The 24,626-nt window shown below is 37.3% G+C and overlaps 1 protein-coding gene across 4 annotated transcripts in view; it reads right to left on the reverse strand.

Moving 5' to 3' along the window:
- ZNF385D (zinc finger protein 385D) overlaps nt 1–24,626 on the reverse strand; it is a 447,035-nt gene that overhangs the window by 51,917 nt on the left and 370,492 nt on the right. For all 4 annotated transcript variants that reach the window (XM_063325173.1, XM_063325175.1, XM_063325172.1 and 1 more), the window contains exon 5: nt 18,085–18,247. In XM_063325173.1, the coding sequence (XP_063181243.1) occupies nt 18,085–18,247 (163 nt within the window). The remainder of the gene's footprint in view (nt 1–18,084; nt 18,248–24,626) is intronic.

The raw sequence follows: 24,626 nt of genomic DNA on the forward strand, positions 1-24,626 counted from the left end.
CAAACCAAATTAGTATCCACAACACTTGGATTTTTTTTCCTCTGCATCGTTGTTTTTCTCCAGAGTATTCTCATTTCAAGGGTTTACTTTGAAGTGTCCTGGAAAGTGAAGTTTTGCATTTTTAAAAATCTCTTTAAAGTCCTAGAAAGACTATTACCTGAAGGAAACAATGAGACATATTTCCAGTCACAGATGGTTCTTCTAGTCTATTACTGACTGACAAAAATGTAGCACAAAGTGCTACAGTGTTGACAACCACACTGCTAATGCTAATTGGTAGGAGTGGGCTAATTCAGAATCCCATTAGTTTTCTTCCTTTGTTTAAAGTGAGCTAGGAATTGTTAAAAGCTTAAACCAACATGACAGTAGGAGATAGTAATGAAGCAGGCTTCACAGTTGTGATAGAGGACGACCAGGGACTTTGACTTGGAGCTAGACAAAACATTGGATTATTAACAGGCAGTCCAGTAACAACTCAGCATTTGTGAATGCCTGTCACAGTGGACAGCTTGAAGAATTCCTTGGCAGGGGAAAAACAGAACTATAAACGAGAATCTCAAATTATTGTGCAGTGAAACACATGTGAAAAATTCTCACCAACAAAAAAGTGACGATAAAAGGTTTAAATTTGCAGTAGCAGGCTGGGCAACTTTCCTTTACTTCTACCCCAACGCACTAGTTAAGCACCATTATGTAGTGCGAATATTCAGACAGACTGTTACTTGCCTTTTAAACAATTCAGTGAGCCTTAAACGGGTGCCCTGACTTTGACTCAAGAATGCATTCAGACATCTCCTAAAAACATAAAAAGGAGATGCAGCCCCTGTGTGAGTGCAGGTTCGCCCTCCAAATCTGGCTGGGCAGTGGTATGGTAGGTATCAACTTTACGTCTGCTCCATTAGTTTCCGTGTTGTTCTTTGTTCATCACAGGCATAATTCACCTTCTCTGCTCAGTAGTGAGGTTATCACACTTGCTGTCAATACCGGGAGCAGGAGCCGCAGGACCCATGAGACAACGTACCTCAGGCTGGCAAACTACAGCGAGAAAACCACCCAAGAAATGAAAGCCCTTCTAGTTCCCCTCTTCACCTTGGTAAATCAGTATTTGACCATCCAGGTAAGATTCATTAATTTGTCTACATTTAAACGAAAACCGCTACCTGACTTGTGCCTCCAGAAAAAAACTCTTGTAGATAGATTAGCGCGTGTCGATTTTCATGAAGGAAGTGTCAGTCATAAGCTTATTGCCACAAAGGCAACTGTTATTGGATTAAAAGTTCCCAAATCTTAGCGGTTCGAAATAAAAGAGCTGATGCTCCTTATGAGATACTGCCATCCATGCTACTGATTTTGTACAGAAGCTTTCCCCAAGCAGCATGCTCCCAGGGGTTGTGAGCATTGTCACTCCTGTGCACACACGCACAAGAGGTGTCCCCACTAATGACCTATCCAAATGGTGCTGCCGAAGCTCACTTAACACTAGTCGTACTCTGTGAGGGAGATAACACACTAACCCTTCTCCAAACTGCTGCCGTAGCCCTGCATCTGCTGGTGTAACAGGGAACGAGCAACTAGGAAGCACGTGCAGGAAAAGCGTGACAAGGTTGTTTGGCAAGATCTGCCACGTATTTCAAGCTCCCTATGTATAGCCATCAACAGCTGCTGCTATTTCCTTATACTTGAAAGCAGGGAAAAAAGTAAGCATCTTTCCCTAGTGGGAAATGTTGGTTTATTAAGGGCAGCTACTGCAAGCAAATTTGACTAGATGGCTGAAGTGGGTAATCTGTTGATGCAACTTTCAGATGGATCTGCTAAGACGATGCTAGAAACTTGCAGCTATTAAACCAGCAGAGCAGAAAATGAACCAGAAATACTAAAAAGTAAAATGTAGCAAACGAAGGGATTAAAACGGCATGGCAGCTGTCTCAGGACTCCTCTGATAAGGTGAATGAACTAAAGAGTTCCTTCGAGTGCTCTAATGTAAGAAAATGTCTATTTCTACAAGCAGAAATGGGATCATTTGAAAAGTGTGATAAAAAAGCCTGATTTTTTTAAATTTGCATTCTCTGTAATACTTAGCTGGAAACATGGGCTACTAAAAGTAATGCCACCTATGCTTTAATCAGTGCAGATCTACTAGATTAAATAAGTAGATTCCTCTGAATCTTCTAAAATGCTTAATATAGGTCTTAAAATTAATCACAGTTGGAACAAGGAAGTGGAAACAGTACTAAATTCTGATTGAAAGAAGTATGAAGAACGCTTGAAAGTATACAACTTGGGAATTGCAACACGAATCTTAATTCTCACTTAATTCAAATTCTAGTAATGACAGAAAAGGAAAATACTAATGCAGGCATAATAATAGAAAGAAATTAGTCTTCCAGAGAAATAAAACATCTTTAATTATCTGGAGTCAACTTTGTGACATAATTAAGGACACCGAGACAGGGTATAGGCAGCTTTGCACCATAAAGCCTTTGTCTATCCAGATAAATCTATACCAGCAATTATAATTTTCTAGTTTAATCAAGCACTGTTCACTTGTCCAGTCCTGTACAAAACACAGAAAGATAAAATATTATCACCCAGGTAGGACATACTTCAAGAATCAATTCTCGAGCTTTGAAAATGCATGTTGTTTGACTGAAGTAAAATGAATTGGTCTCATGTTTAAATTTAAGTACTACTAAATTTGCCACATAAAGGACCTCATTACAGAACACCTCAAATATATAATACACAAGATCTGCAGACTCCAGGCAGCAGAGTTGTTTTCTGGGAGGAGTCAGGAAGACAAATTACATATTTGCAGCCAGGAAGAAATATGTCTGCCCACAGTTTTCTCTAACGTACAACAGAACATCGCCCAGAGGACTTCCATTATTAATTCCTGAGTCAAACCTAATAGCGTTGGTCAAATGATTATGAGAATCCCACATGAGATTTTGTGTATGTTACAATCCTTCTCAGTGTTAAAAATGTTTTGTCTTGATTGTGGAATTAAGCTAACTATTTTCCACTTGCAGTCTTTGCATATTGCCAGACCTCCCAACTACTGGGATCTGTTTTACTATTAGATTGTTGTTTTCATGCAAATTTTTTATAGACTGCAATTAAAATACTGCTTACATTATCTTTGATAAAGTAAATACCGAAGTTGAATGCATCTATCTCATTAAATCTTTCACGATTAAACCATTCTTAAATAATTGTATTAGACCTTCCCTAAATTTCCACTCAATTTAGTGATATTCTTTGGAAAAAAATAGATAACGTAGTTCATTTACAGTAATAAAAGAAACAAAAATCTTTACATTCCTCTATTACCCTCAAAAACAGCTTTTTCACAAGGCATTCTGGAAACATCACTACACCAGTGATTCCTGTGTAGCTGATGTTTAACTAAGTACTCCCAAGTCATCTTCATCTTTACATGAAGTCCCTCAACTTTTCAATAAATTCTTTGTTGTTCTTTCCTGAGAACAATACATTTTGTTGTATTAAAAGCATTTGATTCACTGAATTTCCAGCTCATCTTTATTACTCGCCCAGAACTCCAGTTTTTGTGCCATTTGCAATTTGCAAAGACTTTGTAATTCCATGCAGGTAATTGATGATGTAAGGTTAGACTGGAGTTAAGACCCTATTCCAAAAGGATTTCGCTGGAATATTTTGACACCAACTTGTACCTCATGATTGAATTCCAAGGCCTATAGTTAGCAGGCTTAAATCCACTTAACATGTTCCATATTCATTCTGTAACATTCCAGCACCTTAGATAATTTTCAAACTCTGCACATTCTAGAGCTGTGCAAACACAAAGCATCAGCACGCTTATCCTTTATCAATCAAATATGTAATCTCATAAAAGCAATTTTAGGTAGGAAAGTCTAACCTTCTATCAATTCATATTCATTGTCATTATAATTGATCTCATTTACTTCCATACTCAAGTCCCCTGTCAGCTGTTGCTTTATTTTTCCCAAGATTGGTGTCAGATCATAGACCTATAAATACCTGATTCATCCTGTTTACCTTTTGTGAATACGGACACAACATGAACTTCCTTCTAGTCCTCTGGATTTTCTACAGTGTCTACAATACACAGAAAAACGTAACAGTTTATCCAGAAAGCTCTTTATCTGCTGCTTTTAAAACTTTCATATGCAACTTTTCCTGATCTGTTGTCTAATTAAGTACTTGTGGTTAAATACAATTAATGTTACCATTAGCACAGAAAACAAACATCAACATTATCATCAAGTTTACATAAGTAAGCGTCGTGGTTTAACCCCAGCCAGCAGCTAGAACCATGCAGCCACTCGTGCAGTTCTCCCCCTTCCCTCCAGAATGGCAGGGAGAGAAGGGAGAAAGGAGGGGAGAGGGAAAGGGAAAAAAAATCGTGGGCTGAGATAAAGGCAGTTTAATAGAACAATAACAGAAAAAGAAAATAATAATAATAATAATAGCTATAACAATACAAGTCATTCTCATCACCCAGTCAACTGGTACCTTCCAAAGCAGTGATCACGGACTACCCCCGGCACCTCGGCCAACCCCCATTTCTATACTGAGCATGACATCTATGGTACGGAATATTCCATTGGCCGTTCCATTGTTCTGTCTATGCTCCTTCTCAGCTTCTATGGGAAGCTGAAAAGAGTCCTTGAAAAGTATAAACATGCCTTAGCAACAACTAAAACAATATAACAATAGGTATTATTGACATTCCTTTCACAGCAATCACTAGAAAGAAAATGAACTCTTTTTCTGGCTGAAACCAGGACAGTATCCACCGCTTATTCTATACCATTTATGTCATGTCATGCCCAGGCATTACACTTTTAATAAAGTCACCAACACTTTTCCTGTCTTTGAGATATGTATGTGTGTATATATATACACAGACACAGATATCATACCCTTAGTCCTTGGGCCATCCCTCTAAAAGGTCCATTGAGTTAATTTAGTCCATAACTTTGGGCTCCATCTGTCATAACAGTATTTCAGAGCAGGAGAGATGGTGCGTGTGGTGTTGAATTGTGGCATGCTGCATCTGGACCTTGCAGCTGATGTATCTGGCATGGTCCATGCCCACAGTCTGTGGGTTGAAGTTGTCAATCTTGAGAAAGTTGACAGGTGTCAATTGCCGAAGCCAATTCTGGTTCCATCACCATTGCACTTTGCTCATTTTCACCAAAGTTCATTCTTCATTAGTTTGGACGATTCTTATTGTAATACTACTGACATAGCATATAGCAACCATAGTCGTGATGACATATAGTGGGGCACAGAGTATGTTTCCAGCCACCCAGTGGTTGCTTCTACCATTGTAAGCACATGGCGCTTGCCTTGTCAGGTTGATGGGAGAGTAATATAATCAATTTGCCAGGCCTCCCCGTATTTATATTTCATCGTCCTTCATACCAGAGAGGTTTTTTACCACTTGGCCTGCTTAACTGCAGCACATGTTTCACATTCATGAATAACCGGTGTGATAGCGTCCAGGGTCAAGTCCACCCCTCAATCATGAGCCCATCTGTATGTCATATCTCTTCCTTGATGGCCTCAGATGTCATTGGCCCACCAAGTTATAAATAATTCACCCTTATGTTGCTAATCCAGATCTACCTGAGCCACTTCAATCTTAGCAGCCTGATTCACCTGCTGGTTGTTTTGATGTTCTTTAGTGGTACGACTCTTGGGTACGTGGCCATCTACATGATGCACTTTTACAAACAGATTCTCTATCTGGGCAGCAATATCTTGCCACAATGGGGGAGCCCAGATGGATTTGCCTCTGTGTTGCCAGTTGCTCTGCTTCCATTGCTGTAACCACCCCCACAGAGCATTTGCCACCATCCATTAATCAGTATAGAGTTAAAAGTACTGGACATTTTTTTTTTGTTCAGCAATATCTAAAGCCAGCTGGATGTCTTTTACCTCTGCAAATTGGCTCCATTCACCTTGTCCTTCAGTGGCTTCTGCAACGCGTCATAGGACTCCACAGCAGCCTTCCATTTCCGATGTTTTCCTACAATCCGGCAGGATCCATCAGTGAACAGGGCATATTTCTTCTCATTCTGTGGTAGTTTATTATATGGTGAGGCCTCTTCAGGACGTGTCACCTCCTCCTCTGGTGATATCCTGAAATCTTTGCCTTCTTACTAGTCCATGACCACTTCCAAGATTCCTGGGCAACTGAGATTTCCTATTCAAGCTTATCGTGTGACCAGTGTGATGTACTTAATCCATGTAGTGTCACCTGCATGATGTGTAGAGGGGACACTCCTATCACTCCAGAAATATAGATGGGTTCTGCCCTTTATAGCTTGATGGCATTAGGGTACACTGTGCACTGGTGTCTACCAGAGCCTTATACTCCTGGGGGTCTGATGTGCCAGTCCACTGAATCCTCACAGTCCAGTAAACCCGGTAGTCCTGCACCTGGCTGGAGGCAGGGCCCGTCTAGTTCCAACTGTAGTATCCAGCATTGATGAATGTGTTTGTGTGGCTCATGTGGGTTCAAATTGAATCCCATCCTTGTTATTCAATTCTTGGAAATGCAAATTGGGAGTTCCTTCAAGAGGATCAGAAACGCTTCTGCTTTGTGTTGGGAACTGCCCACTGGAAACTGGAGTGGCACTTTTCCCGGAGGGATCCCCTTTCGTGACTGTTCTTTCTTGCAACTCATGTACCCGTGCCTGTAGGATTGAGCTATGTTGTCCATCCCACTTCCTCATGTCCTCTCTGCGGTCATGGAGGTAAAACCACAGGGTGCCTTGTGGTGTGTACCCTCTATCTCCTCTCTCTTGATCAGAAAAATGCTTATGCCTAATAGCTGAGATACTGGTCCACACAGGTGGAGAGTAAGACCTACTCTCTTTGAGTTGCTGGAATTCCCAGAACAGTTTTTCAAACAGTCTTTCTTTTTTCTTGGACAGTCTTTCAGCTGAGATGCAGGCCTGTAGGGAAGTAAAATGACTTTCTTCGTATTGTCAGACTTGTCCAGCCACTGCATCCACCATTGGTGCCCCTTCATCTCCCCAATTCACTGTTGCCAATGAGCTGGTGTACGATGATGGTGTGCTCTGTAGAAACCAGTAAGCTTTTTTTTCCCTTGATGAGCCTATATTAATTCTTGTATCCATTTTTTTTTCCTATGATAATATTCTTAATTTATAATTTATATGAATTGTTCTATCTCCTTTGATACTATTTCTGCTGTGGATATGCCATAAAAAGAGTTTTAATACTGGGAGATTGCTATTTGATGTATCATGGTGGAGTACAGACTGCACAAAGATGAAATGAGAAATACACAATGATTCTTCAAGATGTTTGAAACACTATAAGGATTTTGAGAATAAGAGACTCTTAACATACTTATTCTGAAGTTATAGGTGTGCCCTGCCTGAATTACCTATAAGAAAGCCATTTAGTTCATGGAAAACTACGTTAAGTCTAAGAAGCACAGAATTCAGGTGCATGAAGACCAAACGCATGTTTATTTTCCTCCTCAAGCAGATATTGCAGTCACAGCTATGCTTTGGCTCGAGATAACTTCATGTTTGCTGGTGCTCAAGATACTGTACTAAGCATAGTCTTAGCTTAGGCTTATTAATATGATTTATAACCGCAGTGCCTGCAAACCTTAAAATAACTAGATCTTAGGCAATTTTTGTATTTTGCCATATATTCAATACACAATAATTTTCTTTTTTTTTTTCTTTTTTAGAGGTAAGGAAGGGGGATAATGACAGGAACTGACAAAGTATTTGGTCATGTCTGATATTTTAGTTTGTTTTCTCTTTGTTTAACTAGCACCAAATATAAAATGAATATTTGCAGAGTCTAACTCAATCAATACAGTAAGTGGAAGGTATATTTTAGCAAAGGAATGATATAGTACAGAAGAATTTCACTTATGAGACTTCTCCAGCTGAGGGAAGAAATCACTGTTCTGCTAATACTTTAAATACATTATTGAAAGATGCGTAAAACCAAATAGAAGACGGAATAAATATCACTGTTGCAAAATAAAATTGTTATTAAAATTCTTACAGTAGTTTTGAATAGTACTCAGTTTTGATCTATTTCTGAAAACATCTACTATATGTACATAGGAAAGTCTGTTTCTAGAAATAACGATTTCTGCTGTGCTGAGTTCTTGTGACATGAATGGCCATTAAAATGGACTGGGTAAAGCAGATTTCCCTACGTTTATTAATACAACTGTTGCAGCTCTGATTGTCTTTAGATCACTCTGAATAGTGCTATAAGGGCATCATATAGCAATGGCTCCAAACATTTAAAGTACATTTACTATAACTCTTAACCGCACTCTCCTCCTTTCTTGGTTTAGGCATGGCAAGAATATGACATGAACAACAAAAGAAAGTAATCTAAGCAAGCTCTAAAGCATCTTTGGAGATGAGGTCGCCTTTCCCTTAGAAATGTCCCACACAAAACCAAACCAGTCCTCAAACAAATAGCAAACAACTACTTCCTACTTCTACATTGCCCAGCCAATATGATGTCAGCTTGAAAAAACATGGACCACTTAAATGAAGACCTACCTACTCTTCTGTTGCCCGCAAAACAGACCCTTCTCATTTGAAAAATTCCAGACTCACAAAAACTGACCACTTATCTGAGAGCACGGGATCAAGAAGTTTCTGCTCCATTCCAAATTAGTCCATAAACTGACAAAATAAACAATTATGCAATAGTAACAGGCTTCTGAATCTGATGATTTATGATAAAAACTTGAAAGAAGATCTAGGACTGCAATACCATAATTTTTTTGAAATCCCAATGTCTAGAACTGTGGAGCCTTCAAACCCATCCTACTAGCTGGTGTCAATGCTATTCCCACCATAACAACAAAACACACCATGACGAAGTCATTAAGCAGATACATTCTATGGTGCTTGATCCAGTTTTTAGAGCAATACTGATGCATAACAGATAAACAGATAACTGATACACAGAAGGTTACTCCCCGGATTTCTAGTAGTTACAACTATGGGCATGCAGCAACCATGCTGACATTTCCCTGAGATACTGTGAAAGACCCTGTCATGGTTTGGGCTGGGCTGACCACTAAACCCTATTTAATATTTCAATGGAAACTGATTTTCACACCTACGAACAATACCGTTGTTAGTACTGGACTTTCACACTGATTCAATAGGCTGATATAGATGTTGCGACTGACAGCAGTTTCTATCTGCAGGATTATTCAAGCATAAAACTGTTGTCAAGGCAATCCCAATCAAAAGCAGCTGGGTCCACAGAAAACACTTGGTGTTCATATGATGAAGCTCTCAGCGTATGTAGATGCAAGCAAAGAAGGATTTTATTGCACATTCATGATCAATCGAGGCACACATAAATTACTGTAATTTTTATATCGCCACTTAGCTACACACAGAAAGAAAGAAAAAGCCCTAGTTCTACATAGAGATCAAAAGAGAAGCTATTGTCTTCCAAATTACCATTGAGCTCTAATGCAAAATTGGTACAACAGTCTGTGGAATGCTGATAACATTTTTTGCTGCAGTTAGCTACAGATTGTCTGAAGTACGGAAAAGTCAAAGCATAGGTGATTTAAAGTGAAAGATGTTGTAGCACGGTTAAATTTTAATGGTGTGGGCTGAATTTTCCAAGCATGTGATTAAGAGAACTGATAGCTGTGAATCAGTAATTTCTAATTCCCAAGCAAATGACAAGAGAATCAGAATATAATAACATCTATTTCAGACTATAATTTCTTTTAAATATTTTTCATTGAAATAAAATTTAAAAAAGAAAAAGTTGAACTTTCAGAACTGGGTGACTGGGAAGTGGACAATGAAGTCTTACAGCTGGCTCTGAAATCCATCTGCATTGTGCTAATCACCAAGCACTTCTCATTTTTATTTCACACTTGCAACTTTGGAATGTTCCACTCAAAATATCTCAAACAAGTTAATATGAAGTAAAAATCCTTATAAATTCAAGCTTCGAGGTCATTGTTCTGTTTTGACGTGTACTAAAACATTGACTTGTAAAGGAAGTCAATTTACATCCAGGATCTCAGAAACCTAATCACAGAATTAGCCTGTTAATTCTGCTGTGTCCTAAGCAATGCTGAAATGATCTGAAGAAATAACTTGCTAAAACAAAAGCACGCTTTATGATATAATAAAGCATATGGAAACCAAACAACAGCTAAGTTATACAAACAGACTGGACTGAATTGTTGTCTTAGATTAAACATCCTTAATATAACAATTACATATACAAGGGTGTCCACAGCCTAAGCTGTACCATCAAATTGCACACTGGGATCAGACAGTAAATTGTTTCTGCACCCACCAGCAGATTTTGAATAGTATTAAATGCTATTTTGAATTTTAAATACAGTTGACATTTGTATCATTATTAGAAATAGAATTCCTTTTAGTTACAAAAGATTACAAGAAAATCTGCTGTCTATAAAAATGCTAATAAATAAGTAGTGGCACTTTTAATTAAATATATGTTAATGTCATAAATACAGCAGTCTGTCTTCCTCAGCTTTCCTTAAGAAAGGAAAAGTTAGGGTGGTTTGCCATTAAGAACAAAGGGTTTAACAGATAACTCGAAGAGTATATGATAAAATAGGGTAGCTACACTGAGCAACACCAGAAATAATCCAACAGTTCTTAATATATGGAGGCCCTTATAAACCTTAAAAGCCTAGCCATTACCAAAACGTATGTTTATAATAAAAAAAATAAAATAAGCTCAAAATCTGAATGTAAGGGAGATAAAATGAAAGTGGAAATAAAAGGAAAGCAGAGATAAGACGAAACTGATTTTCATTTTCAAATGAGAGTTCCTTTCTATTACTGGTTCTGGAGCTGAACCAGGAACTGCACAAACACAAAGAAAGCAAGCAAGGTGTGCTATTCGATGATATTGGAAAAAACAACAGTTAATTACCTGTCTTGAACAGAGAAGGGCAAATATTGCAAACAAAGATGCAGAAACATATTCACATAAATATATTCAAGGAATATTTCCTCGTATTTTTAAATGAAACTGCTGTAGTACTAGTCAATTATATGTTGTCCTTCTATAAAGATTCATGCAACCAAGTTTTCATTTGAGCGCCACGTTTCAAAACTTCCTACAATTTCAAGCAGAAGTTCTGAATCTTAAATAAAGCAACACATACTGACTAATAGCAGAGAGTCCCCTGACTGCTTACTAGAGACCTGAAAGACACACAATATCCTAATAGGACGTGTTCACTAGGACATCTATGGTTGAACGTAATATGAGAAAGATGAAGTTAATATTTTAATGCTAAAACATACATACTTCAGCAGTCTACCTTTATCAGGCAATAATTTTATTTCCATGTCTAAAAAATTAGATGAGAAAAGGGTTCATGATTTTTAAAAAACAAACACACACACAAAAAATCAAGAAACTCTCTTCTCATCAGTGGGAAATCTAAAAGCTGTTCAAAAGCTTATTAAAATTTTCACTTGACAAAAAGAAATCGTATCATTTATTACACGATCATGCAAAATTAACTAACACAACTCAGACTTTGGACACTGAGCATCAAATTCTTACAGAGCAATTAATGATTCGGTTAAAAAGAATCAAAACCTGTGGAAAAAAAATTGGACACACTGAAGGAAAGGGCAATTTGCTCACTGAGGCTGGAATTTGTTGCAGCTAACTTTAGGTATAAGCATTAGCAGTTTACAGCTGACCTAGTCATCACAGGCATTTTTTATACTTTTTCTCGAGTCTTCACCATTCATTGGATTTATTATAGATGTTTACTTTAGAATAGGAGGAACTGTGCCCTAGACTTCATTGACATGATTTCCTCTCGCAATTAGCATCAATATGTATGTCTATAGTTGGTTAAGGAAATTCCACCTAGGCTCTTAATGGATATTGTGTTTAATAACCTCTGTCCTTCTCTCCCTCATATATTCAATAAAACAAAAAGTACAGATGAACAGCCTCAGCAGTTCAATAGATTTAGTTTTGTTAAAACACTCCGTGCATTTGAAGATGAGTTCTCCATCTTAGTAATGGTGTAAGACATCCTCCATACTGTGCCACACGTTATCGCCACCCCCTATATATCTGCAGACCAACTTCAGCTCCAGTGTAAACTGATGTTAAGGCAACAGATCTGCATTGGCTTTTACTCCCAGTATCTGTAGACTGTTGAGTTATCCCACAGAAGCACAGTTAAAGGTCGCAAGGGTGACAAAAAGCACTATGGAATGATTAGGAAAGGCACAATACACAAAGACAACACAGTATGTAACAGGGCATGAAGTACACTTAATAAGAATAAACAGCTCTGAAAATAAAATCTCTTTGTCATGTATTTCAACAGAAAGACATAAAGAAACAATTTAAAATGCAAGAGAAAGCTTTGCACTTCAATCAGGTCCCATCGATGATCTTTTTTAATTTTAATTGCATGTAAAATACATTTTATAACAGTAATGCATGTTACATAAATTCAGTGTGATTTGCCTAATGGGAAACTAGTGCAAACATATTAAAGCCATGCATTAGAAGAATTTAGAGATTTTGATAAGTCTTACTAATTTCCATTTCAGTTCTTTTATTTGAGCTTTGTCTTATTTTTTTCTTACAGTTTCTTTGTTCTCATTTTTACAAAAAGACACAAAGGATAATAGAAAAAATGCCGAATGAACTGCCAGGCTCAAAGGGTTGTGGTCACCAACACAAAGCTGGTGTCCTCCAGTAATTGATATTGGTGCCAATATTGTTTAAAGTCTTCATTGATGACACGGACAATGGGACAGAGTGTACCCTAAGAAAGCTTGCTGATGATAAGAAACTGTGAGGAGTGCCTGGTACACCAGATGGGTGTGTTGTCATTCAGAGGGACCTGGACAGGCTGGAGAAATGGGACAACATGAGTCTGGTGAAGTTCAACTAAGGGAAATGAAAAAGTCCCACAACTGGGAAGCAATAAACCTACACACCCGCCTGGGCTGGGGGCTGACCGTCTGGAAAGCTGTTTTGTGGAGAAGGACCTGGGATCCTGGTGGACACCACTTGAAACGTAAGCCAGCAGTGTGTGCAAATACATGATGGGGTCAGGGAGTCAAAAAGAGCAAGAAACTCTTTTCAATGATGCCCAGTGACAGGACAAGACACAACAGGCACAAACCGAAATATAGGAGATTGGACTTAAATGCAAGAAAAAACTTCATTCTTCTTTACTCTGAGGGTGGTCAAACACTAGAATGGGTTGCCCAGCAAAAGGTTGTGAAGATATTCAAAACTCAAATGAAAAAGATACTGAGCATCCAGCTCTAGCTCACTCTGTTCTGACCTGTAGGGGTGACCTTGTCAATCTCCAGATGTCCCTTTTGAGATCCCTTCACAGAACCTCAAAAATTCTGTGTTCCTGCAGTATTTGCGGCTGCCAAACTCCAACACATCTTCCTGAACCTCTCCATTTCATGCCATCTTCCTTTCTTTGTCCTTCAAAGTTTACCCTGACTTACTGCATCATTTCAGATTTCTTTCTCTTTCCTGCCTTCCTTTTTCATGCCCAAGACCTTGCCAGACTGCAAGACCTTGCCAGACTGAGTGCTCGCTCCCACTCCACCTGCTCTACATTCCAGAATTTTCCCAGCTGGACTGGAATTGTTATTTCAGGAGTGAGTTTCATCTGTTGACCAGAAATATCCTATCAGTTCTTAGATAAAAAGAAAAAGGGAAAAAAAATAAAAAAGATCTGGAAAGGGGTAGCGCAACTAAAATTTTCCCACAGAGAAGACTTTTCATATGTGCCAGTGAAAGAAAAATAAGAGAACTTATGCTTTCTCCCATGCTGTTTCCCACACATACATGCAGTATCTGAAAAAAAAACCTCTCCTCCTTTTCCTTCTAATCCATCCTTCAGTGTTTTAATTTCTTCTGACGCCTTTATCACTTGAACATGTTTATGCTACTGCTCTTTTAAAACACCTGCCTATTATATTAACAATGTCTGTCTCCCTAAGTTGTCTCTCATCTTACATGTAGACTGTAAGCTCTTTAGGACAGGCGTCGGTATTTTGTTCTCTGACAGCACAGGGGTCTCTTAGCTGTTAAGACTGTACTAATGATAGATGATCTTTTCTGTGCCTTGGCCCAGATACGCACTTTTTCTGTTCATCACATTTTTTCTCCGTTTTTAGGAGCTGTTCACTGCATCTAAGTACATAAAGGATTTAAGACATAGTGTATAACATTCAAAAGCAATACTGAAGACTTTGCCATAGTGATGGCTCCCAATGACATGTTTCCCCCCCTTGGAAAGGTCTATTCCTTCCTCTGTTGATAACAAAAGATCTAACTCATGCTGAATTTTCTGCTGAATGAATGAATGAATAAATAAATAAATAAAGCCCAAATGTTCAAGACCTAATTCATGATAAAGTGGTCACAGAGAGTCCTTATTAATTTCAGATAGCTTTGGAAAAAATCAATATTTAGACATATGCAACAATGATATGGATATCATTGTACATGGATATAATCTTGGACGCTCACTCTAGACTCAAAAAATCCAAGTGCGGGATAATGACTTTACTAGACAGAACATATACTTAGGATGACAGAACACAGTCTATTATATGTATTTTGAAAGGTGTTCCTAAAGTATCTGTCCTTACAGCCAAAGTGTAGGCGTGTGAAGCATCTTTATGAGGAAACAATTGCCCTTCCTTGGCAGAAAGGAGGGGCAATTTGTAAAGCTATCAAGAACGTTTAACAACTTTATGTAAGGGAAGATGTACGCGTGCATGTTAATATGCAGTGAAAATACGAATTTTAGTTGTCACCCCTGAATTAGAGAATCAAGCAATACTGAAATTTGGCTTGTATACTACAATAAAGTAGGCTTATCTTTGCAATGGTCACACTTCCTGTTTTTCTATCCTGAGTGACTACAGGTATCACACAATAAATGGTAAATACAGATGAAAGAAGGTTGTTAAATAATAGAGCTGTTAACATTAAGTTCCCATATGTTGAGAATGGCATTGTCCATTATGTGATTGTCAACGTAAGTCTTAATGATATTTCATTTCCCCAAAGATTTCTCAAGTTCATTCCTTCTAATAATTCTAAAGGTTTGTTTAAAGGGGTAAAGAAAAATAGTGACTTTCACAGAATGAGCAAAATGACCCCATATTTTATGGTTTCTCCCTAACACCTAGTTTAATCACCAGGAATCATTTATGAAAGGTTTTAAGGAGTCTGCTTACATTGTGGGTTGCACAGTCTCCATGATTTGTTGTAATAACACACGCTGGCACCACATTGAACAAAATAGTTCCAGAATAAGCAACATAACAAATCACTGTTTTAGCTCTTGAATCAGTTCGTATACTGTGTGGTTGTTTTCATAATCTCCATTGCATAGCACTGCAGATTTCCTGATGACATTGTTTGCTGGAGCTGCTAAGGGTACACAGAACCAGTGAGCTGAAGTCCTGACCAATGTGCTGTGACTGACACGTAATCCGCCATTTAACCACTGCTATACATGATATATCGGAGGTGATATGAACATGACCCTATCCTCAGTGTATTTGGGATCAAATATTAATCTTCAGCAGAGAGCTTTAAAATAATGCAGAAAAAGCTTTTGTTCCAAATGATCACAAGTGCAGGGACTTGGTAACAGACCTTATTTCTAGTTATGAAAGATTAATTAATGAATTATACTCATTAGTACAACTATTCCCTCAGAACGGCATATCAATATCAGAATATTTGACTTTTACAGCAATCATTTACAAATGTGAAAACTCACACAACACAGTATATTCTGACGTTATTCTGGCTTTCAGAAATCATTTTGCCCTTAAAATACAGGACATGGAACAACTGAAAAGGAAAGAAAATCCGATTTATGAAATTTTTAACTTGTCGCGTTTAACAGAAAATGTCATCCTTTTGGCTACTCAAAATTTTCTTTTTTTTCCTATCCCCCTATACATACACGCTTAATTCTACAAAGGATGATTTGCACCAGGGATGCTATTCTACTGCCAGTCACACTAATGCTGACCTGTAATAACTGCATTTGGATACAACTGGCTGCCTTTCTTTGAAGGTCACCAGTTGAATAGGACTTTTGCCAGCAGTTGAATATAGCACTCCATATTTTGGGAACTCGTCAGATTTTGGGCTGTTTGTCAATTAACATCAATATGTGTCTTTCAGAATGCCATTAAGGTCAGTACTTTTAATATAGAACACAAATATGTACACATGTTCATACATATGTGCATACACACATTCTAGAAAATTAATCCAGGAAGTCACAAACAATGCGTAAAGCTGAGGAAACTCCTGCATAGGCCATCGCTTTTGTGTGCAACTACTTTTCTGATGTTTTCTTACTTATGCCGATATAAAAACTGATTTGTACTACTGACCTTGGATACAAGACAGTTCATATATCTTGCCAGGGATCTAATTCAAAGCCTGATGGAAAGACTCAGACTGGTTTTAAGGCACCTTGGAAAATCCTTCAAACTTACACAGCATAAGAAAAAAGCTTTTGAATAATACATTTTAAAGCTTAAAAATATCTCTTTTTCCTTCAGTTATTTTCTCCAATTACTAGATTATATTTTGTAAACAATAAATCACTCTTTCCATAGAGCATCCCCCTTACTGTTCTGACCATGCTAACAGATAATATCAGGAGAAACTTTTAGAGGTATCTGTATATTTAGAAACATATCTATTTTTGTAAATAACTTTCACCATTTCCCATCCTTGTTCCTGTTCTCCCATGCTTCATTTCTTTCATCATAGAAACAAAAGTACTTAGAATATTTACTCTTTTTTTGGTAACAAACACAAGAATATTGTAACGATTATTTTTTAAAGCAATCCTATTATAATTAGGATATAAATCTCCATAAAAACATATGCTGTCTGTAATAAAGGGCTATAACAAAGATATACAGAGAGAAAGACATAGAGGTATCTGTCTATAACAAATATAGCAAAGATGTATCTTAAGGAAAGTACTACACATGTCCGCAAGGTATTTTTTTGTTATACTGTAATTGGTTAGTGTGCATCCGTTTACAATGCTAAACTTACTGCATCAGAAGTGGTTCCAAACGAGCAGTTTTCAGCATCAGTAGAAAGATCTCTGCTGTTTCACAGCTTTCTCTTTTTTGCCACGGCTAGGTTTGGCTTGTCTGGGGAAGGGGGCTTGATTATGACTAAATATGCAAACTGTATCCCTTCATACACAAGAGCAGTCATATCTTGTGAGATACTGGACTACTCTTCAGTGAACTTACAACCTTCCTTCAAAATTTCTGGTACAATAGCCACATATTTAAATTGTGAGCTTAATCAAACCCTGTTGCCTGTACCAAACATTCACATAGATTTTATTTGCAAAGGAGTACCTTTTACCCATACAATAATTGAAAGGATACTATTTAAGTCTGAAGGCTCATTTAAGCAGAATAATCGGCATCAATAGCACTTACCTGATTGTGTGGAATAGAGGTTATACAGCTATTTTCCAGCTCAGAACCATGCAATAGCCATTTTAAAAAAATAATGCAATGTTTGAAATTTATGAAAATCAGGTTTTTACTAACAATGCTTTTGTAAGAGGCTTCTAGACACAAGTAGTGCAATTTGCTACATTGTTTGTGGTTAAAAGAAATGTGCCATATGTAATTATTCATAGAGAGACACTGCATATAGACTAGGAGGTTTAGATCACTTGATATGTAACAGTTTAGCCACTATAAAAATTAATCAGGTCACGAGTATTGCATTCTGTCCTAAAAGAATGACAAGCCTCTTTTCACCAAGAGAAATCGGTTACATGACTATCAGACTCTCAACCAGCCTACCGGAAGGACTAAAAGAAATCAATATTACACAGAGAAGATGGATCGGGCATGAATCAATGTGGCAAGCACGTAACTAAACAGACATGGAATTAAACAAGGAAAAAAAAAAAACCAAAACAAACGAAACCAACAAAGATTGTCGCTTAACCTGTTTTGTCAGAGCTGGTATTGATGGTATTGGTAGTGATGGAAGTGAAGGTAGTCTTTGCGCTGTCCTTGGTAGTAACAGATTTCTGCTTATTTTTCATGGCTTCCAGTGCTTTGAGCTTCTTGGCATGTTTAGTGCCTTTGTAGTGGGCCGCAGCCTGGCTCTACAAAGGAGAACAAAATGAACCATGCAATCAGGCTCATTTCTAAACTGGCATTCTCTGTATTAGTACAAATACAGACTACCTTTCAATAACGGGTACCATTCACATTATCCAAGTAGGGACCAAACACAAAATTATATCTAGAATGATGCTTGGAAAACAATGGAAAAAATACTCAAGCAACCCCAATTCAGTAAATACAGTATATTACTGTACAACGGTATATTACTTTCAGACCAAAATAAGGTTGTTTTAGTCTACCATGCTACCATTAGTTTTTCTACCAAGACTTCTTTTGCTTTCGCCTAAAAAAAAGTGAATTCTCAGGCAACGGGGAGGAAGGCACTCTCCTCCCAGTAGCTTTGCACTTTTCCAGTTTCTGTTTCAAACTAGAGATTTTGTCAAAGCTTCCTTCAAAGAACAGTTTACTATTAACAGTGGTGTCAGGAACTTCTCAGCAAAGACTGACAGTAAAAAAAAAACAAACCAAAAAACCCCCAAACCAAACCCAAAGCCTAAACAAAAGAAGGCAAAACATAAAACACTCTCTTCAAAGCCCATCACCAAAGATTTAGCTGAATGTGAGGCAGACATGCAATTAGCTGGCTTTCTTAAAAAAAACTGATTACTTTTGTCCACCTGCTACAAAAGGTAGTGTTTGAAATTTAAAGCCAGGCACATCCTTTCAAAGGAGAAATTTGCACAAATCTTGTCACAGTTCCAAATATATTTTGGCTACTTGATATCGTTAAGATAAAATAGATTTGTATGTGCATTGCTATTAAGATTTATGTATTACACTGAAAGTATCTTTATTATTCTAAGAGAAAATACCAACTTTACTCAATTTCTATTGCAAACATATTTTAAGAATACTATTTGAAGTATAAGACTAAACCTTATACAAAACCCACTGGAATTAGTATGCATATTCTTCAGAGTTTATTTCTTCTCTAATTGTTTAAACTCTTACAAGAAAGATAGTCTTCCAGTTAATAAGTTAACAACCTGAAAAATTCCTTGTATTTTAACTGTTGAACTTCAAACTTTACTGAAAGCAATTCCTTTCTTACTTGAAAGAAAAATTATTAAGACTCTAGAAAAATAGTCAAAATAAACTACTACAGAATTGACCAAATGAAAAGCAACTATGCTGGGTCAGCCCAAGGACCCGCAAAGGTCAGTATTTTGTTTCTGGCATGAAACAACAGCAGATATTCAGTACATAAAAGAAAGAGAAATGCTTTCTATTGTGGAATCAGAAGAAGAAAAAAAGGTGTATGTAATTTAGTGGCTACAGACTCAAAGGATCAAAGGGATAAAATGACATAGTCACTCGACTCACTAAACCACTTGTGCAGGTAGAATAATCCTGCATTACGTGTCATCTGTTAGTCGTTAGACTTTCATTTAATGTTATTTAATGTGATGAATTTTGGGTACAAAGGAAGTTCCAGTGAACATCACAATAAGAGCGTATATTAATTAATCTCGAGATTTATGACTTTCAGCTTTCATGAGAAGTCACGATTCCTTCCAGATGCCTGAGAATTGAGAAGCTCAAGGTGACTAGGAAAGAAATGAAAGACCTTGTCTAAACCAATAGACACATATGTGTGTATGTGTATACATGCATAGATATACACACATGCATATGCTCTTGTATATTGAGATGCATCATTCAGTTTGGTTGAAAAGCTAGTTTCTCTATACCTAAAATAATGTAAATATTATATTAGGTACCCTTATTGAAAGAACACTGGACAGTGAAGTTATTAATTAGAAACATCTTGAACAGAAACAGCACAATCATGCACCTTTTACAATTCCCAACACATAACATTGAGACATACTGTAAGCCAAATACAAACAGTCAAAAGATGTTAATTATTGTTAGACTGAAAGACCAGTGTCAAGTTACAATGATGCATTAAAAACGACATCATACAGTACATCCTCATGTCACTGTCACATCAACTATTTTTACACTTTCTAGTCAAATTTAATTATCAGTCACCTCCAGATTCTGACTGCACTTGTTTTCCCTAACTAATAGTGTCATTCTTCAGATATCAGAAAGGTAGTCAGAACATCATCCTTAATACTGAATTATGAATGTTGATATTTGTTTGATGCACAGCTCAACTTTCTTCACAGAATTGTTGTTGGAGCACCCCAGGCTTATGTCTCCTGCATCCATAGTTCTCATCCCTCCAAACTGTCACAGCTACAGCTCCACAAACCTCAACTCAAGCAGAGTGTTGGATGCATAAGGAATATACAATGAGGGCCTATGTAGAAATTGGTGACCTTTTCAGTGTTCTGAAATACATGAATGAAACTGCAGCAAAGTTGAAACACAGTAGAAACACATTGCTCAAATTTACAATTACTCTGCTACTCAGAGTTGTCCATTACTCACTTCCCACAGAGCGCTGCCAGTTTACCCAGCCTCTACTTAAAAGAAGATCTTTATGCCTTTTTTATTTCAAAGTTTAAATCTCCATCCTCTGTGGGGACGTGAAGCCATCTGAGCTTGTTTCAGTATAACTGTAGCTGGCACATTAATGGTTCTACGTGAGAGCAGACAGATTGCTCCTAAGCATTTAGCCAGCTCCAAATTAGCTTATGCTGAACTTTTACAACTGAACTGGAACCCTAAAAAAAATAAAATAATAAAAAAAAAAGTCTGTCATTATCTTTCCTTGCAAGGGTAAGATGTAGGAAATGGAAAAATATCCAAAAATATCTTTTTCAGCACAGCAACATAAAATATGGTACCTCGCTGAATCATTTCTTGCAGCCATAAGAGAACTAAAATAATCCTAACTGCTTAAATGGCATTTACTTGTAGCTTATAAAACTCATTACCTAAATGGTATTTATTTGTAGGTTAAATACAAAAATATGATAGATCATAAAATCCAATTATTCACAACTTTCATGCAGAATTAAGATATATATAGAGAGAGCAGAAGAGTGAAAGACAAGTTAGTCCTACTTTCTGCTGCCAACCATGATGCTTAACTGAGTTAAGCGACTGTACTCCTTCAGAAAGGTAAGAAGGGGTCTCCTTCTGGAACACTTCAGAGTTCAACAGTTGCAAAACCCAACAAGATAATAGATACGTGTTTATCTATTACCTTACCAAGTTGTGCTCAGACAAGTTATGAGCAGAGGTTACAGGTCAAACTCTACATCTAGAGAAGTTGATGGGAATTGAGGGAGGATTTCCCTTTCCATGCTTTGTAAAGGGGTGCTGACTTCTATAATTGTTCATCTTGATGGAAGCCATCAAGAGCTTACTTTCTTCTTTCATCATAGTTTCTAAGTTTGCTTCTCACATTATAGTTTCCGTGTTTGACACATAGAATTAACCCTAGCACCATGAAGAAAAGTCATCGTCAGCTAATGTGTGACCCAGCCAGTGACGAAGCACGAGAAATATGTCAAATATTGCTGGTGCAACATTACAGTGAACTTTAAGAAACTACATCCATTGTTGAAAAAGATATCTAACAGGAAAGTAAAAGGTACGTTATTATTTCACATCTGAAGTTGAAAACTCAGGGATCCTTAACTAAATTTTGAGGGCTCTGATCCTGCAAATTACATGTAGACAAACTTTGGTCTATGAGAATTACTTCAAGGAAATGGTAAGATGTCTAAACAGGAAATCACTTTTCAATGTTATTTGTAATGAAGTCCTGCCTATTTGAGCAGTACAAGTCAGATTAAGCATCTCTTTTGCAAAGCAAATACTTTCCTTTGGTTCCACATACCTATCTTGAATAATTAGGAACTTTTCTAACCCTTACATTTTGTAACCTTCCCAAATTGTTAGAATATAAAAAATGCATTTGTCTATATAAACATTTATTGTATATATATGTTATAAACACAGACACACAGACATACCATAAAAGAATAAAAAATTCTATATGCAGGTGTGAGCAGTTAGAAATAACAGCCGTAGTGTCAAAACTCAGCTGTATTTTCTTTGCTTTAGTGCAATATTGTACCACAATTACCATAAGGATGTTATATTACCAAGCAAATTGCAATATGTAAAGTACGATGAGAAAGATGAAATATTTTAAACAATCCAGACAGTATTCTCTTACAATTGCCGTCAGCATATCTACATGGAAGTCTTCAAAATATGTTTGTCTGCCTGACTAATGTACTTGAGTGAATCATATGTCTTCTCACTTATGTTCTTTAGGCATCGGTCCAACAAAAACATTGTGCTTAATTTTGTGCATTAAGACAAAAAAGGGTCTCCTCCTATTCTCAGAGACTTTTCAACTTAGCAGCTCTGCATCTTCTATCCTTTTCATATCTCTCCTGGCCCATCTCATATTATCAATCTTCTTACAGATTGTTTTCCTGCTTCAGTCATTCCTTCTAGGCAATACCTTCATAATAAAAGCCAGCTCAAAGGAAATAACTTCTTTTAAAAAAAGTGTAGTGAATACATTCCACTGATTCTTCCTCACAAAAATTCAATCCAACTATCCTGCATTATGTCTTTCTCATTTCACAATGCATTTTGAAAGATGTCCATTGTGGAGAGTACTCTGCTCCATGCTATCATCTGGCCAATTAGTAGCAAGGCTGCAGTCTGCCTGCACCTTAAGAAAGCCCCAAAAAAGGACTGATAGTGCTGAAAAGTCCCTTTTGTCTATCTGAGATTTCAGTAGATTGTATCATGTCTTTGTTTTTACCAGCTACTGGGTGCTACCATCACTTCTGCTGTTATTTCCAGTACAACAGTAGCAATTTTGGCTAATACATCAGCAACCGATGTCAGGATCCTCCAGAGTAAAAAACTCTAAAAGAAAAGAATGAGTTTCTTGGTTCAAACTAATACTCTCAGTGAGCTGGGCACACACAGAAAGCAATAATACACAACTGCATAAGCCAAGAGGGCTTCTGTCCTTGGTGAAGTCAGGGAAATTGTTCATAAGATGCCTATGCTACGCATCGTCTTAATCTCTGAGTACAGAATATTTTCCTAAAGTTGGGCTGTCAATAAATACTTCAAATACAATTTTACAGATGTTCTAAGCGCACAAGAAAGTGATAAAAATGAAAAGACCTTTTCATTTTTGGAACAAGCATCGTATTTTTTCCTAATGACTCCAAAGCCTTGGCCAGTCAGTGATGACAGCGCTGCTCAGGGAAGACTGCATTATGCAGCTGAGACATCTGTATTCTACCAGGTATGTGCTATTTACATAACCTGAGCTGATCTCTATATAACTCCTCCAGTATGTAAACTGGAGAAGTTTACAGAGAGAAAGTTAACAGCCTTGAGATGCCCAACAGTTGGTTCTGCCTAGGGCAGGGTGTTTACCATGAGCCATGCCTGATAAAATGAGGATTGTACAGCCTTTTGCACTGAGACATATTTACTCTCTTTAGTAGCTAAGCTTTTATTTGAGGCTATTTTAAATTTTCAAAAATAATTTCTTACAAGACCTACTGTTCTGTTTGCCCAGTGAGTACACACAGGAAATTCGGGACTACTCACAAGTCCTATGCTTTCTGGAAGACAGAGGAATCCCATGGACTTCAGCAGAGCTTCACAGACTCACAGTACAAGATACAAACGAGGTAAGTACCTGTGCAAGCCTTTGCAGAATAGGAGATTAAGTGAAGATATATAATGTAATTTTTAAAGGTGATGTCAACACAATGACATATTTCATATTGAATAAGAAGAGTATCCTGATTTCTGCCTGATACGTACAAACTCAATCTGCAGTCAATTATAGTGCAGATAAATGTTGCCTGTCGTTATTTCTTCCTTCTGCTAAGCTTACCTTTATCTTCTGAATTGTGTCATTTCAATTTTTTGTGCACTCTATCATCAACACCATTCTGTAATACAGAGCCGGAGATCTAATTACATTATGCACTCAGATGTAACTGTGGTATAAAACACCAAGGACGTGTGTAATGTGACTTCTTTCAGATATACTCTGAGAGAAGGCTTTTGCCCCCTAAACTATGACTGATTAATTTGCCCCTTTCCCTAGAGCCAAATACACAATAACAGAGCAAGTACCAAAAATGACCTTTCTGTAGAAAAGAAAACATTTCTCCATTATTATGGCATAATAAAATAAATGTCCCAGCATGTTAATTCCCAGGTATTTAATTTTCTCTTTCCATGGAAAGAAAAACTTTCTGTTCCCTCTTCTCCTTCATAAAGCATTTATTCAATAAACTCATAAATGTACCCTGGGACTCAAGGATCAGAGCAAACGGGTGCTTTTTGAGCTCACTAGCTCCTTTGCATTAATAAGGCTGCTCCATCCCACTCCCTGTGCTTGGGCTCCTTCCAAAGCCACTTATATAATGGCGAGAGACT

Source organism: Chroicocephalus ridibundus, chromosome 2 (assembly GCF_963924245.1).
Source record: "Chroicocephalus ridibundus chromosome 2, bChrRid1.1, whole genome shotgun sequence".
NCBI lineage: Eukaryota > Metazoa > Chordata > Aves > Charadriiformes > Laridae > Chroicocephalus > Chroicocephalus ridibundus.